Genomic DNA, 15,023 nt, shown 5'->3' on the forward strand with positions numbered 1-15,023 from the left:
GAGACGCTTGCAGCACTCATCTCTCCACCCAAGGCCTCAAATAAACCCTGTGAGAATATTCTTTTTGACGTTTGTTGGCCTTGGGTGGAATCCCAAACAAATATTTCCCGTTCTCTAAATATAAGACCTGGGAAACAGGGTCGGCACTCCGTTCCCACTGGCAGCCCTCGCCCCTCGGAGCGCTCTCCCGTTATTGGCAGACAGCACTGCGCTCCCAGCCGGAGCCCACTTGAGTTGGAGCGCTCCCCTTGCAACAACACAAAGGCAAGTGCTGCTGCACGGTGTGGGGCCATGCACTTGTACAAGCCCTCCTGTGCTGACATCCCAACCCACAAGCCAGCCCTGCAGAAAGCCAGCGAAGCGCCGCTGCGGGGCAAAAAGCCGAGCGTGGCCCCCAGAGACCATCCTACAGCTGGGGCAGGGAGAGCGAGTGGGGCCAGCGAGCGGAGGCAGCTGGAGAGGTTCCTGCACCTCCACGGGCTGTCACTGCGTGAGAGCGTCCAGGCGCAGGCGGGGATGGTGTACAGGTATGGGCAGAGTCCGCGTGCTGGGGCTGGCTGAGCTGTGGGCAGGGGCTGCCTGCGTCCTAGAGCCTCTGCGGGTGGGTTGCTGAGACCCAGGAGATGCTGCAGTGGCTGTTCTCTGTGCTGTTTGAATGCTGCAAGAAGTTTGCATGGCCTTGAGCAATGGCGAGTGCATGGGGATGGCTTTAATCCCTGCGGGTTCTTGGGCTGGGCTGGACGGGGTCCTGAGCAGCCTGAGCTGCCCCATGCCTGGGGTTCTGCTCTCAGCTCTGGCTCTGTCACCCTGTGTGCACCTTGGCTGCTTGGCTTACGGGCTGCTCTTCATCCATCTTCAGCCTTTAACGAGATGGAATAACGCACTGCAATACAGTTAATTTCTGCTGAAGATGATGGATTCCAGCAAATCCATTCTCCTGAGTCCATGCATTTTTCACGGCTGACAGAAGCAGCCACAATATGTTGCACTTCACACAGCCCAGCCCCAGCAGAAGGAATGCTCTGCAGGACCATGTAGAACCTCTGGCATATGCTGTGGTGGTCCTTGTTGTTATGTGGGTCTTCTGATGCCTATTTTCTAAAGATTTCTGTCCCACTTTGGGCCAAGGCCTGTTGTGCAAACACTTCTCTTTCCCAGCATGGCTCAGTCACCTCCCAGAGTTTTGTCCTGTATCTGCAGGTCTGATCTAAAGACAGCATGATTAAAAAAAAAAAGAAAAGAAAAACTTTTTAATGAAGAGCTATTTAATTAATTGTGATAAACAAAAGAACTGCTAATAAGAAACGCTGCCTAAATGCTCATAAGCCGGTTTGCTTATAGGGTGATTAGTTCCTTTCCCTTTCATTGCTTCAGCAAATGCAGCTTAGTTCAGCCTGTTACAGAACAGGCAGAGCAGCAGTGCATCTCATGGCTTTGTTGCTGGCACCAGCAGCATTGCTCTCAGGCAATAGCAGCACTGCTCTCAGATGGAGCATGGCTGCTGCTGGCTTCAGAGCACAGCTATGTTGAGCTCACTGGATGTACCTCACAGCACTGATATCTTCCGCATCCTGGTGCAGACCGATGGCCGTGCCCAGCTGTGCCCTTTGTTCACTGCCAGCTGTCCTTTCTGTTAAGTGATTTCTCCTTCTGAACTATGGCTCTCTAGTGCAAGGCAGGTATTCCCATGCCCAGCCATTTTCCAAATGATTTCTCTTTCCTCTCGCTGCTTATGGTTCACGTTATTTTTGTACAGCTTTCTGCATGAATGGATGGAGGTGGGCAAAGAGCAGCTGTGTGCAGCTCGGTGGTCAGGGGACCCCCGGTGTGCACGGTGTGGGGCCTCCTCCCAGCACAGCAGGGCAGGGATCTCCTGTTCCCAGCAAGTTGCCAAATGCACACCCATGCTCTTGCACACGTGTGCACACACAGTTTCCTGTGAAGTAATCTACTCTGAAGCCTCTGAGCTCCCCTCAGCAAGCACATCTGTTCCCATCATTGGTAGCAAAACCATTTGCTCACCTGCTTCTGCTCTCAGAGCACACAGCATCTCCAGCACTGTGCCGTGGCGCTGGCAGAGTGGGATTGTTTGCAGAGTTCCCAGTGTGTTTTAAATGCCCCTTTCCAGCCCCCAAAATGCAGCTCTGTGACCCACTTTGCACACAGGGATGTTTCCTCATAATCGATTCCAGTCTGTGAGCCTCCGACCATTATCAGTGAATGATCAGCCCTGGATTCCTGAGCAGGGTGTGTGATGTCCCGGGGAGATGTGAGGAGGAGATGTGATGAGGAATAGGATGCCAGGCAAAATGTCCGTGACAAAAAGCATCGCTCCTAAACCTACAGGCATCGGCAGATGGCTGCAGGGTCCGCATGCTGGGGGAACGCAGCAGCGATGGAGCTGAGCAGGGATGCTCTGCACCCCGTGAAAACGCACTTTTTATTCCTTGTTTTCCCTGTGCTGTGGTGCTGGTGCTTGGGCCAAAGGCTGCAAAGGGGATTTGGTTCCCTCCTGCAGCTCCGGTGCCTGCTGCCTCCTGATAAGCTCTGCTGAATTTTCTGTGCTGGTTTCATTGTCGCTTGGCTCCGTCCCCATTCTGGATAGACCTGGGTAGCTGCAGCCGTGCAGGCACTGTCCTCTGCAGGGGAGCCCTGCACTCCTTGCTGGGTGACACTGCAGCACCTCGAGGGCTGTCCTCAGTTCAGGGTCCAAAAATGTGAAGTACCTTTGTAGGATGCTCTGCAAGAAAAAGGAAATATTCTTCCCAAAGGACCTTCATGGCAGGGGGGGGGAGGTAGGAGCGCCAGTCACCCCGCTGCTGCACCAGTTCCATGTACTGACCACAGCAGATGCCCCTGGTACTTTGGGAGTGCTTTCTCTCAGTTGCAGTGCTCCATCTCTGTCAGGCAGCACGAGGGCCGTGGGGCAGAGTCCCTCAGCCTGCTTCATGGAATGGCAGGAGAAGCATGAAAGCTGGGAAAAATCTCTCTTTGGGAAGGACATACTTTAGCAGTGCTTACTATACGTTATTGGTTTAAGCAAAATTGCCGCAGGTGGAACATGAAGGGTGCAGCTCCAGCAGTGCTGCGGCTCCTGCAGGGGATGCCCTGTGGGCTGGTGCTGGGCACCGTGCTCTGGGCTGTCCCCCACCCGCTGCCATGCAGGAAGCTGCTTTCAGCATCCAAGCCTCACATCTTAGAACATATTTCTTTACAGAACTTTATTTAGAGAAATGAGCCGCTACAAACTGCAGTCGGGCGATGTTTGACGTGTATGGATAGCAGAATAATGTACGTAATTGCCTAAATTTACTATTCAATAAGCAGAGACGAGCTGGAAATACACAGCTTGGGCTGAGCTGCATTTGGAATAAATGTATTAATCACTATGCAAGGAACCTTGGGAAGACTGCGTTGTCTGCGCGGTGCAGTGTGTGGCATAACAGAGAAGTGTTGGCTCAGTGCACGTTGCTCGGTGCACACTGCTTGGTGCACGCTGCTGGCCTCGTGCTCCCTTCCCCACCCTGCCTGTGTTGTTGCACACTACAACAGCACTGAGATTGAGGGGTGCAAGCATCCTCTGGGCTCATAATGGGGGAAGCCCTGACCTGCCCTTGGATGGAGTGGTGCTGCAGTCAGCATTGGGCTGGGCCCAGGCTGGGAGAGGGTTGAGAACGGGCAGCTGTTCCCCTTCCATGATACTTAGAGTATAAGTCTGTTCTATAGGGTGAACTTACACAGCTGGGCATCCTGCTGGCATCCTGCTCTGCTCTGATTAGAATAACCCCAAATACTCTATTTTCATGATAGTTTTGATATGTTTATTGCTTGTTCCCACCGCAGGGGAATGATAACTCAAGCTTGGGCTATTCCCTGTGACACAACATTTGTCATCTCCCCTCCTTGGTGTTGACTTTGCTGTGGTACATCCCTGTAGGGTCAGCCCAATTCCCACTGCTGTCCTGCTACCTCGCCATGCTTGCATAGGAGTGATGCAGGGAGGTGTAATGAAGCTTCTCCATCAGCAGGCAGCCCAGCAGGAAGCCTGGTTGTTTTCTGCACTGAGATAGAGCAGAACTGCACACACTGTGTTCATAGCCAAAGCTTCTGAGGCACAATTTATGTTGGGATGTGCGGTGAGGATTCACCACGGGTGTCCTGCTGGGCTCAGGGCACATTACCTGCTGCAGCCCCGATGCTGAGGTTTGAGTGGTGTGTGGGGATGGCTCCACGGAGGCAGCGGGGTCTGCAGTGAGCCCCAGCTGGCACCGGGATGGGGCACAGGTTGGGTGGGCTCTGCAGCTCCCGCAGTTGTGCCTTGGGACAGGACTGTGCCTATATGGCAGGGGTGGGGGAACGTCTGTCCTGCAGAGCTTTCTGAGGTTAATCCCTGCCAGTTTCCTCCTCTCTGTTGCTTGCTGCTTTCTTCTCAGTGGTGCTGCCTGATCTGCAGCCTGTGTGTTGCAGAAGCCCTGTGGCGCTGGGCAGCTGAGCTCACCGGATGCCTTTTCCCTGCCAGCAGCAGAAGGAAAGCTGCAAATGTAGCAGCGGCGATGGTCACAGAGCAGAGCAGCATGAGGAGCTTAAGGGCTGCTCTGTGCCGAGTAGAAAGGCTGGATGCTGGCTCTGCCTCTATGCAGAGCACTGCTGCGTCCGAGCAGCTCTCCAAAGCTGCTCTGGAGCTGCCCAGGCGCTGTGCGCAGTGCAGGAGCTATCCAAGCAGAGCTGGGGGAACCAAGGGAAAGCAGAGAGAAAAAAAACAAAAGGCTGCTTGGGAGCGAGCAGAAAAGCAGCTCCGATTTCCCCTGTAATGTCACACAGAGCTGTGCAGCTGTGCAGCACCGAGCTGTGGCACACTGATCAGCCGGGCTGTGAAATAGAAGCTCGGTGCCTGCAGCGCAGGGTGATAACGAGCGAGGAGTTGCTCTCCCCTCCCATACGATAGATACACAAGCACAACTTCAATAAAATATAGCTAAACTGGGAATAACTTCCTGTCTTGTTGAAGAGGCTATGAGCAGAGAAACTTTGCTGAGGGGCTCATGTGCCATTGGTGGGGCCGGTCTCCTCCATGTCACTGCCTTCTCCTGGCAGTGAAGGGTTTTGGCTAAAGAGCTTAAAGCAGCTGAGGTGGCATTGTTATCGGTGACCTGGATTGGGTCTGCACAGCTCTGGGTTCCTGCAGCCAGCAGCCAGCTGAGCTCTGACAGCAGCCATCCTGAGAGCCCACCTCAGGCCCAAAATACATTTGGGTTGTGCTTTAAAAGCTGTGTTAGGCTGCTCAGCGTGTTTGCATAACGATTAAAAGCATAACAGCATAACATTTCCATTTTCTTGGTTAACGTGCAACACTTCATGTCTGTGTGGAGCTACAGGGGGAAGAGGGCACTGCTTTGAGGTTTTTTAAAACTAAAGCTGGTGACTTTACACCAAAAGAGGTATCCCACATTTTAAGTGCAAGAACAGTCTCACCAGGAGTTGTTGCTTTTGGGCCTGAGTGGCTGGAGAACTGTGCTGTGGAAAAGGATCTGGGGATGCTGGTTGACATGAGCCAGCAGTGTGCCCGGGTGGCCAAGAATGCCAATGGCACTGCAGCCTGTGTCACTGCAAGAAAGACACTGAGCTGGGAGGGGCCTGGAGCACATGCACTAGAGAGAGTGGCTGAGGGAATGGGATGGCTCAGCACGGGGAAGAGGAGGTGGAGGGAACACATTATGGCTTTCCAACTCCCTCAGAGGAGGTTGTGGTGAGGGCGGTCAGCCTCTGCTCCCAGGTAAACAGTGACAGGAGGAGGGGTGATGGCCTCATGCCATGCCAGGAGAGATTCATGTTGGATATTAGGTGAAATTTATTCTGTGGAAGAGCAGTCGAGCACTGCCACAGCTGCCCAGGGAGTAGTGAGCTCAACTTCCCTGGAGGGGTTCAGAACAATGGAGATGTGGATCTGAGGGATGCTGGCAGTGGTTATGGTGGGGTGGGTTGTGGTTGAGCTTGGGGATCCTAACCCTAGCCGTGGGCAGCCTGATCTAGTGCTAGGCAGCCCTTCCCACGGCCAGGGGTTGGCACTCAATGATCTTTAAGCTTCCTTCCAGCCTAAGGCATTCAATGATCTTGGAGGTCTTTTCCAATCTTAACGAGTCTGTGATTCTATGATTCTCTCTTTGGGGTCCCTCTGCACAGCATAGTGCGGGCAGCTGTGTCAGCGACCTTCAGTTCCACACTCACTGGATGCATAGCAATGTTAATTTGAGATGGGTAGCATGCATTTATTGATGATCTTGCAGTAACCTGATGCCAAACGTTGTGTCTGAGCTGATGACTCCCAGGCTACGAGCTCAGTTAGCCCCGCTTTTAGACGCTGGCCCCAAAGCCAGCCCTGCACCCCATCCTCCACTCCCCACACCCACAGGTCCGCCCCCAGCCCCCTGCCGAAGCCGAAGCGGAGGATGTTCGCTGCGGCCGTGCGGGGAGCGTGGGGCAGGAAGGAGTTAACCCAGCGGCACTCCAGAGCACAGCGCTTGTTCTCGCCCTCCCCCTCTTTTTTTTTTTTCCTTCCTTTTTTTCCCCATGATTAGCCCATTTTCAACGTCAAGCCGCTCCGAGCGCTGCTCTCCCCGCTGCTTCTTCCGCCGGCGCCTTTGTGTCCGTACAAAAGGCAGCTCCTCTCCCGGGGGTGCAGCGGCTCTGGGGGGGCTCCGGGCGCCCGGCTGGGCTCGGGGCGCTCCCGCACCGATGTAACGCGGCGGCGGCGGCGGCGGCGAAGCTTGCGAGCATCGGGGGCAGCTCCATGTTCCCCCGAGCGCCCGACTAAAGGCGGATGCCGCTCCCCGACCCACCGCGGCCGTCGCCGGGGGAGGTGTGACCGCGAGCCGAGCTTGGGTTGGGGGCTTCTGCCCGGCGACGTGTCCCAGGCACCGGCCCCCCCGGGGCGCGGGGCGAGATGCAGGTGTCCATCGCCTGCACGGAGCACAACCTGAAGAGTCGCAATGGGGAAGAGCGGCTCATCAGCAAGCAGAACGCCGCCGCGCCCAACGTGGTGAACGCAGCCAGGGCCAAATTCCGGACCGTGGCGATTATCGCCCGCAGCCTGGGGACCTTCACCCCCCAGCATCACATCTCGCTCAAGGAATCCACCGCCAAACAAACTGGCATGAAATATAGGTACGGTCGCGGCGCCCGTTGCTCGGTTGCGGTGTGTGATGGTTCTTTGCTTTGCAGCTCTATAGGATTTCCTCTCCGGATGCCTCCGGTGTCAGAAGAGAGAGCTGCTGAGATTTAGAGGATCTTTAAACCTCTGCATAACCGAAGTGCTAAGGCTTCTGCCAGCGTGCGTGCCTGTGATTTTGCACAAAGAACACCGTGTGGGCTGTGAGGGATACTTGTGAATTTATGGCACCGCTGTTAAGATGGTTCCCATGAAGTGCTTGACATAACTTACGCTGATGTTAATGAGCAGAATCAATTAGCAAAGCACGTTAGAGGCTGGACAGGAAAAGTTCATTTGCGGCGTGCACGGGGCGAAGGGGAGCAGCTGCCCTCGGTGCAGCTCCATCAGACTTCAGCCGGGGCAGGGCTGATGCAGAAGGAAATCACAAGCATTCCTATAGAATGTTTTGCACAGATTGCTCATAGTCTGGAAAACCAGTACAAGGCTGCTCCTTTGTTCTGAGATGCTCCAGCTTATGGGCTTCTCTGCCACACCTTCAGTTGAAAAAAGAGGGCTCTCCTAGCTTTGTCACTTTGCTATTTTTGGTTGGGATGTCCCCTCATCAGCTGCTGGGGGACAGATCCCGACTGAGGGCTCCCGTGGGGCTCAGGCTCTGCAGCTCCGGCCGTGGGGTGGGCACTGTGCCCTGTGCTGGGCTGCTGCTAGGCACCAGGTGTGTGCAGCACGGGGCTCACTCCACGCAGCACTGCTGTTACAACGAGGCAATAGCAGCACAGCGAGTGGCACAGACAGAGCAGGGTGCACAGACACGGGCGGGTGGGATGCTCGCTGCTGTTTGCTGTGCATTGTGGGTTTGGCCCCAGTGACTTCCCAGGGCCGTGCCTGCTGCCCTGCACTGCTGTGTGCACAAGCACGGAGCACTACAGATGTAACCCATCACCAAGTCACAGCTTCTGCTCGTTAGTATCGTGGACCATGTGCTGATTGTCAGCAGTTATTCCTGCTGATTTCCTGGGGCTTCCACAATGACCAACGCATGAGGTGGCTGTGCTTTCTGCTGCCGTGCAGTGCTGGGGCTCTAACTCATCCCGGGTTTAGTTCTGGGGAAGGTTTCTCCAGTGAGGGCTGAGCTCTGCCTCCAGCTGGCAGCTGGCACAGCTCCACCGGCTCCCGGCTGCGGGCAGCCTGGGGACTGCAGCAGGAATAGCATCGCAGCTGTGATGGGGCTGAGGCTTTATCCTTGTGACTAATCCCTGGTTCTGCTCCCAAATCTCTCCATACCTAGGGGAGATTTCTCCCCCAAGAGAAGCAGCATGGGGGAAATGGGAGGAAGAGCTGCACAAAGCTCCTGGCTCAGCCCTGGTGCTGCTGCTGGATCGAGGTAACCTTTAGTTAGGGAAGAGGCTTTCCAGCAGTGACAGAGCTGGTGTTTCGTGTTCATCTCTGGTTCCTCAATCCAAGGGAAATTCCGTGCCTGGAGAAGCCCAAGGCTTTCCCCAACAGCTGCAGTAGTAATGCTGTAAAGTCCTCAGCTCCCTTGTATTTCAGGCTGAAGTCCTTCCCAGTTCATTTTCTGCTTGCATTATGTCACTGCTGACAAGCTTTACAACGTGTGCTGCCTGAAGTGACGTGCTACTTAGGATGCCTTTTGTTTTATGCTAAAAATACAGCACTCCAGCACTGCTGAGTACCTGCACGGAACATGCGGATGCTGTGCTTGGAGAGGATCTGTGTCATTGCCATAGGACATTGCTATGGGGCACAGCATCACCATGGGGCACTGCTTCGGGGTATGGCATTATGGCATTGCCATGGAGCATTGCCATGGGGCACAGCATTGCAGGGAGCCTGGTGCCACGGACGGCAGGCCGTTTTTGAGAGTGGTCCTTGTTTTGCTGTTTGTGTACAGGGAGATGGTGATGGAGAGTGTTGGGGCTGCGGGGAGCAGAGCTGGCACTGGGGCTTTTTGAGACATGGCTCATTTCTGGCTTTGCTCCAGATGAGATGGGAACATAAAATACAAAGCTCACTGGAATAAAGGCATTCTTTTAGGAATGTCTGCAAATATTAGGATCCAGATGCGTTTCCATGCTCACGTTTCATTTGTTCCATCTCACTTTGTTTCCTTCACGTCTAATTGTGGCATCACCCAGACATCAAAGCAGCACAAAGCAAGCAATGCACGGCTGCAGGAAGCGAGCTGCCACGTGCCATGAGCCCACGTGCAGCCGTGCCATGGAACCATCAGATGGGGCTTCCCCATGTCACTACTTGTGGCAGCTGCATCACCATGGGGCAAGAGGGGGGTGTCTGGCTGGGTGCATCGGGTCCTGCCTGGGGGTGCAGCGTTCTTCCTCTTTGCCTGGAGGGCATTGCGGCTGCAGGGCTGCAATCTGCTGTACTGGGAGCAAAGCGCAGGCACAGGTGGGTGCTGCCATGGGTGTGGGGCTGCCACCTCCCTGCCCCCCACAGCTCTGTGCCATGGGGCAGAGCCATGCACCAGACATCCCGTGCTCTGCCAGGGAAGCCGTGACAAATGGGGTGCCAGAACATCCTGCTTCCCCACCCAGATCAGCCTCTGGTGGCAAGCACAATTGGTGCATGCAATGAGGACAAACCCCCATTGTGGTCCCATTGTTCCCTCTGCACAGTGCTGCACCCTCCCCTCACTCCACGGCCTCAAGCTTCCTCCTCCACTCCTCCTGCACGCACCGTGGGCCACAAGAAACGTTGCAGCGCTGTCAGCAAGGTATGGATTTCCCATACAGACGCATTGCGTTAGGAATGCCAGCGCTGCATTGGCAAAGCTTTGTGGGCAGATGCCAGGCAGTGGAAGTGCACTGTGCATGAGTTGGGTGAGCTCCCCGCTGCCGTGCCCTGTGGTGAGCGAGGATCTGCTTGTGGTATCCTGAGACTCGGGTCCTCCCTGTCCCTGCCTGCTGCTATGGACGTCAGGCAGATGGCTGCCTCGTGTGTTCAGGAATTCATAGCTTTTGCTGCAGTTATGGGTAGCTTTAAGCACTGTCAGGCAATAGCCCAATTATTCTGCCACAAGGTTACGTATTATTTCAATAGCTCTCCGGGATTTTTTTTATGGCTCATAGCCTGAGCTTCACTTTATTGCTGTAAGACCGCTCCAGTGAGCAGGAAGGGTTTGCCCTTACATTCACAATGCGTTTGCCCTCAGGACTGCAGATTTAATGGATCCAAAGGAGCCGCCTCTCCTCCTCCAGGTTCCATCTGCACAGAGGGGTTTGAGGTGAAGCTTTGAAGCAGAGCCTGTGGGTGGCAGCTGTGCCTCAGAGCTGTGTGCAGGGTCTGCCACTGTCACCATTGGATGGGACGTGACTGCGGGTGAGAGGAGTGCTGGCATGGGGTGCTGGCACTGGTGCCATGGGACAGTGGCACTGGGCGGCACTGGGAGGCGATGAGCTCTGGAACTGTGAGATGCAGTGTGATGGCAGTGCCATGCGGTGTGGCTGTGGGTGGCAGGGAGCTGCCGGGCAGCAGGCTGCAAGCGTCTGGGCTGCCGGCATGGATGGATGCCACATCCACTCCCGGGCTGCTCCTGTGTTGGGTTTTTTTCCATTTAAACACTGCATGACAACATTAATCTAATGCCTAAATGGGTGAAAGAAAGGATGTGATGTAGATACACTGCTAAATTAATTGCCAGTGAAGTGCACAGTTTAAGGCATTTAAGAAGAATTGTTCTAGCATGGCCACTTCTGCAGAGTCCAGTTGGAATTTCGAATAGAATATCTTTTATTTCAGACTATTGCTACAGCATAGAGCTGTGAGGCATTCACCAAGAGTGGGACAGGGCAGTGCTCAGTGCTTAGAGGATGCATGGCCCTGTGCAGTGCTCACTGTGGGGCCCTGCAGAGCTCCGCGGGCTTTCGGAGAGCTGAGCCTCCACCTCTGTGCATGCAGTGCTTCCCACGCTGCAGGGAACAAAGCTGGGTGCCAGCACTGCACTCCCTGCTGAGCGCTGAGCACGGGGAACTTCGGTGCATGTGGGACAGCAGCGGCGCTCACTGCAAACCCTGCACTTGGCTGCAGCCCATGCACTTCCACTGATCTGCATTTCAATGCGTCATCGGCAACTTTCTGAAGGATGCAGCCAAGAAAACTGCAGGGAATTTCAGCTCAGACAGCTGCCTCCATGCCTGTGGTTGCGTGTGTGGCGGGGATGGTTTGGAAAGTGTGAAGAGAGCAGGGGACAGGGCACAGCTGCACCCCAACACCTGCAGCCCTGCACTGCCAACTACTGCGAGAGCCGTGAGCAATGGGGCTGTGCTGCTCAGGAGTGCTTTGAGGAGCAGCTCTGTGCTCCAGCACTGCACTGGGCCCCAGAGCCACAGCTTCACCCTGAACGCTGCAAGCAGCCAGCCAGCATGATCTGGGCCAGCACTTGTACTGCAAACTTTGCATGCAAACCCATCAGTGCACTGTCATGCTCCAGCAGTGCAAAGTGTGCAGTCTGTCACCAGCTCAGAACAGCAAGAGCAGCACAGCAAAGTCTGCTGGGTGCTGGGCCTCTGGGGGCGGTGGCTGAGCAGTGCCAGCAGCAGGGAGTTCTGCACCCACCTTTCTCCCTCCTGCCTGCTTGCACTCAGAGGGAAAGTTGTGGGTCACTGCCCTGCTGCCAGGCTCCTGTAGGAGCTTAGCCCAGGAGCTTTGCTGGGCCTCACTGCTATGTGAAGCAGCCTGTTTGCAGGGAGCAAATTGCATATTTTATTCATTTTCTGTTCAAAAAGAAGCTGTTCCAAAGCAATAATGGGGATGTTTCCAAGCAACGTTGTTTTCCCCCTGCAAGCCTCAGGAATGGTGACATTTTTGTGCATTTTGGTAACAATAAACCAAACTGCTTGCAGATGATCCACAAGAAAGCCTACTCCTTCTTTCCCAGCTTCGCTTATAGGGTGGGATGTGGGCTGCTAGGGTACCAAAGGAGCCCAGGGCAGCCCTGGGGATGTGGAGTCCTTGTCCTTGTGGCCAGCTGCCACAGGGAATGAGAACTCGTGGGATGCATCCCCTTGGTCTGGTGTTATTGGTAAAGGCCAGCTGCTGTGGGCAGTGGCATCAACACAGAGTAAGGAAACTGGGGGTGGAAAGGGAGGAACGGCGTTATTGGAGCTCTTCTGAGCCTGATTATTCTTCTGTGGGTGTGGAGTCTGAAATGCTTTAGTCAGTGTGTGTGGTACTGCATAGATTTATTTAAAACTTCTTTCTTAAAAAACAACATGTTTGTCTCATTTCTGATAGATAGGTAGTGAAATGGATGGGTGAATAGAGAGATGGATGGGGAGATGGATGGATAGATGGGATGTGGCTCGGAGGGCTTGGTGGCAATGGGCTGACAATTGGACTTGGTGGTCTTAGTAGTCTTGTCCAACCTTAATGATTCTGTGATTCTATGGGTGGACCAGCGGATGAACAGATGGATGGATAGCTGGATATATGGAGGGGTGGATAGGTAGATAGATGGGTGGGCAGACACACAAGTGGGATACCTTCATCTTACTGCTTCCATGGCACTGTTGGAGGTCATGAAGCCTTAAACAAGGTTCTCTCAGCCAAGCAGAGACAAGCAAAGCTGCAGGCTCTGAGCAGCTCAGCCCTTGCTTAGTGACACAAAGTCTGACTCTTTTTCTGCCTCTCCTGCACGGGTTGGTTTGGGACACCTGCAATGGGGGCAGCTTCTGAAGATGCACCATGCAGCAGTTGGGATGGCAGGGGGTGTTTGTGGGGCTGCACTGAGATGTTTCTGAATAACCAGGTGTGTTTGTTCCCGATTGCTTCGTCCTATCATTGTAGCAGGCAGCAGCTGTCAGCTAATTAGCTGATTAAGCAGCAGAGGAGGCACAGGCCATAAATCACTACCAGGAGGGCTGTAGGTTTTGGCTGTGTGACCATGCTCCCCATATGGAACCACAGGGTGTGCATCAGGTGCTGCCTGAGAGGTGTGTGGGGGCTGGGGCAGGACCAGGGGCATGAAGAACAGCAGGTCAGGTCTGCAGCAGGGTGCTGGGGTGAGTGCTTCCTCCTATGGGGGTACAGAGAGGCTAGGAGGGCCTGGGATGTGAAGAGCTTAGGGCTTGGGATTGCAGTGATGCAGGTTGTGGTGATGCTTGGCGCAGGGATGTTCCCTGCAGCACTGCTGCCTCCAGCACTGCAGCTATCGTTGGGCTCTCCTACGCATTCCCCTGCACTAGAGTTAATTAAAAGCGGTTAATTACAATTGCTTTCTGCCCTGTGCCACAGGAGACAAGCACCACTCTTGCCATATGGCATGGGCTGCTTCTTGGGTATGCTTTTTCCTCTTTCCCTTTAATTAAGGACGCTGTCAGCTCTGAGTGTCCCTGGGATGTGGCCGAGCACTCCAGGTCCCACTGTGGCCCTCACCCCAACCATAAAGCAGAAATAAATTGTATATTCCTTTTGGTCCTGCTCAGCCCTGAGTGCGCTGTCAGCATTTACTCTTTAGAGGAAATAATTAAACTCAAAGTGACTGTGAGACACCCAGGGGAGGCATCGGCTGACCTTGGGCACAAAGAGGGGCTGTGCCTGGGGTCTGTGCTGAGTGGGTTTGTTGCTGTGCCGTCCTGAGCACTCCTCACACCTGGCTGGTTTCACCTGAAAGGGTTTTTGTGAGCTTGGGTGAGGGAAGCTTCAATGAGCAGGGTTTATAATTGGCTGCCCTGTGCACCCCTGAGTTAATTGGGACAGGGCATCACAGGGAAGGATGTTTTTTGAGCGAGAAATGATGATATGGTGTTACTTAACAAGCTGTCTATAGCAGAGATGGGGAAGGAGCTTGCATGCAGCTACTGCAGAGAGAGGACCCTCTTGAAGGAGTAATGGAGTGGAAATGAGAAGATAAAGCACTCAGGCTAAGTGCTGTGGAAGGATGCTGAGAGCCACCGGGGCAACCCCAGCCCCTGGGAGCGGGGAGAGCACTGAGCTGCAGCACCCATCACTGCCCACAGCAGCCTTCTGCTCCTTTTTCCCTCTTCTTTTTTCCCTGTCGTGAGGTTTGCTCTGGGTTTCCTAAGGCACTGCATGCCATTTGCTCCCCCTTGCACTGCTGCTGCGTGTGCACCTGTGCTGCAGGATGGATGGTGACAACCCTGGGCCGATGCAGTGGCTGTGGGTGCTGACAGAGGCACCTTCATTAGGAGAAAGTTGTAAAGGAAGAGTGAAAAGCAAACCCAGAACTGGAGGAAAGCTTTACAACCCACATGGGTGCCCTCCTCCTGCGCACAGGGTCCCTGTGGGCAGCCTGAGGTGCCACTGGACACTGTTCTCATCAGATCTCTTCCAGAGAAGAAGTTAAATGGCCTCAGGGAGCTGCTAAGCACTGTGATTAGTCTCACTTCTCGTTGCCAAATATTCATCTTGGTTTTAAGACTTTTTGTCTTTTTAACTAAAATTAACTTTTATTTCAGACATAATCTGATCTTCCTACGGTGCCACATCACAAAGAAGCATCCCCTGGGGATGGGTTTCAGCCTTTGTTCTGAGATTCCTGAAAATAAGCCTTTTTTTCCCCCTCTCCTTGAATTCTTACAGTCAGTCTTTATCTCAGATGCCTCTCGTTATCCTCTGTTCTGCATTTCCTGTGCAATGCATTGTTCCCCCTCTTTCCCACTTCCATCACTGAACCCATCATCCCTGTGCTTGGAAGCCACCATTGTTGCCCTTCTTGTGGACATATCACTGTGGCTGCAGCCACACCATAAAATCCTCCTGCACGTTCTTCAGCTCTGTTGCACCTTTCCACCCAATATTTGCATGGCTCTGCTCATAGATTTGCTCCCAGCAAAATGCCCAACAAGCAAAACACTTTTTC

At 54.1% G+C, this 15,023-nt stretch overlaps 1 protein-coding gene across 2 annotated transcripts in view; it reads left to right on the forward strand.

Annotated features, from left to right (window-relative positions):
• Positions 1-276: 276 nt before the first annotated feature.
• Positions 277-15,023, forward strand: part of KCNAB1 (potassium voltage-gated channel subfamily A regulatory beta subunit 1) — a 34,714-nt gene continuing 19,967 nt past the window's right edge. The window contains exon 1 of one of the 2 annotated variants that reach the window (XM_048955348.1): positions 277-527. In XM_048955348.1, coding sequence (XP_048811305.1) covers positions 292-527 — 236 coding nt within the window. In that variant the 5' untranslated portion in view covers positions 277-291. Of the gene's footprint in view, positions 528-6,519; positions 7,162-15,023 lie in introns of those variants that run through there. The other variant, XM_048955349.1, reaches the window with a different exon arrangement.

Source organism: Lagopus muta, chromosome 9, assembly GCF_023343835.1.
Source record: "Lagopus muta isolate bLagMut1 chromosome 9, bLagMut1 primary, whole genome shotgun sequence".
Classification (NCBI taxonomy): Eukaryota; Metazoa; Chordata; class Aves; order Galliformes; family Phasianidae; genus Lagopus; species Lagopus muta.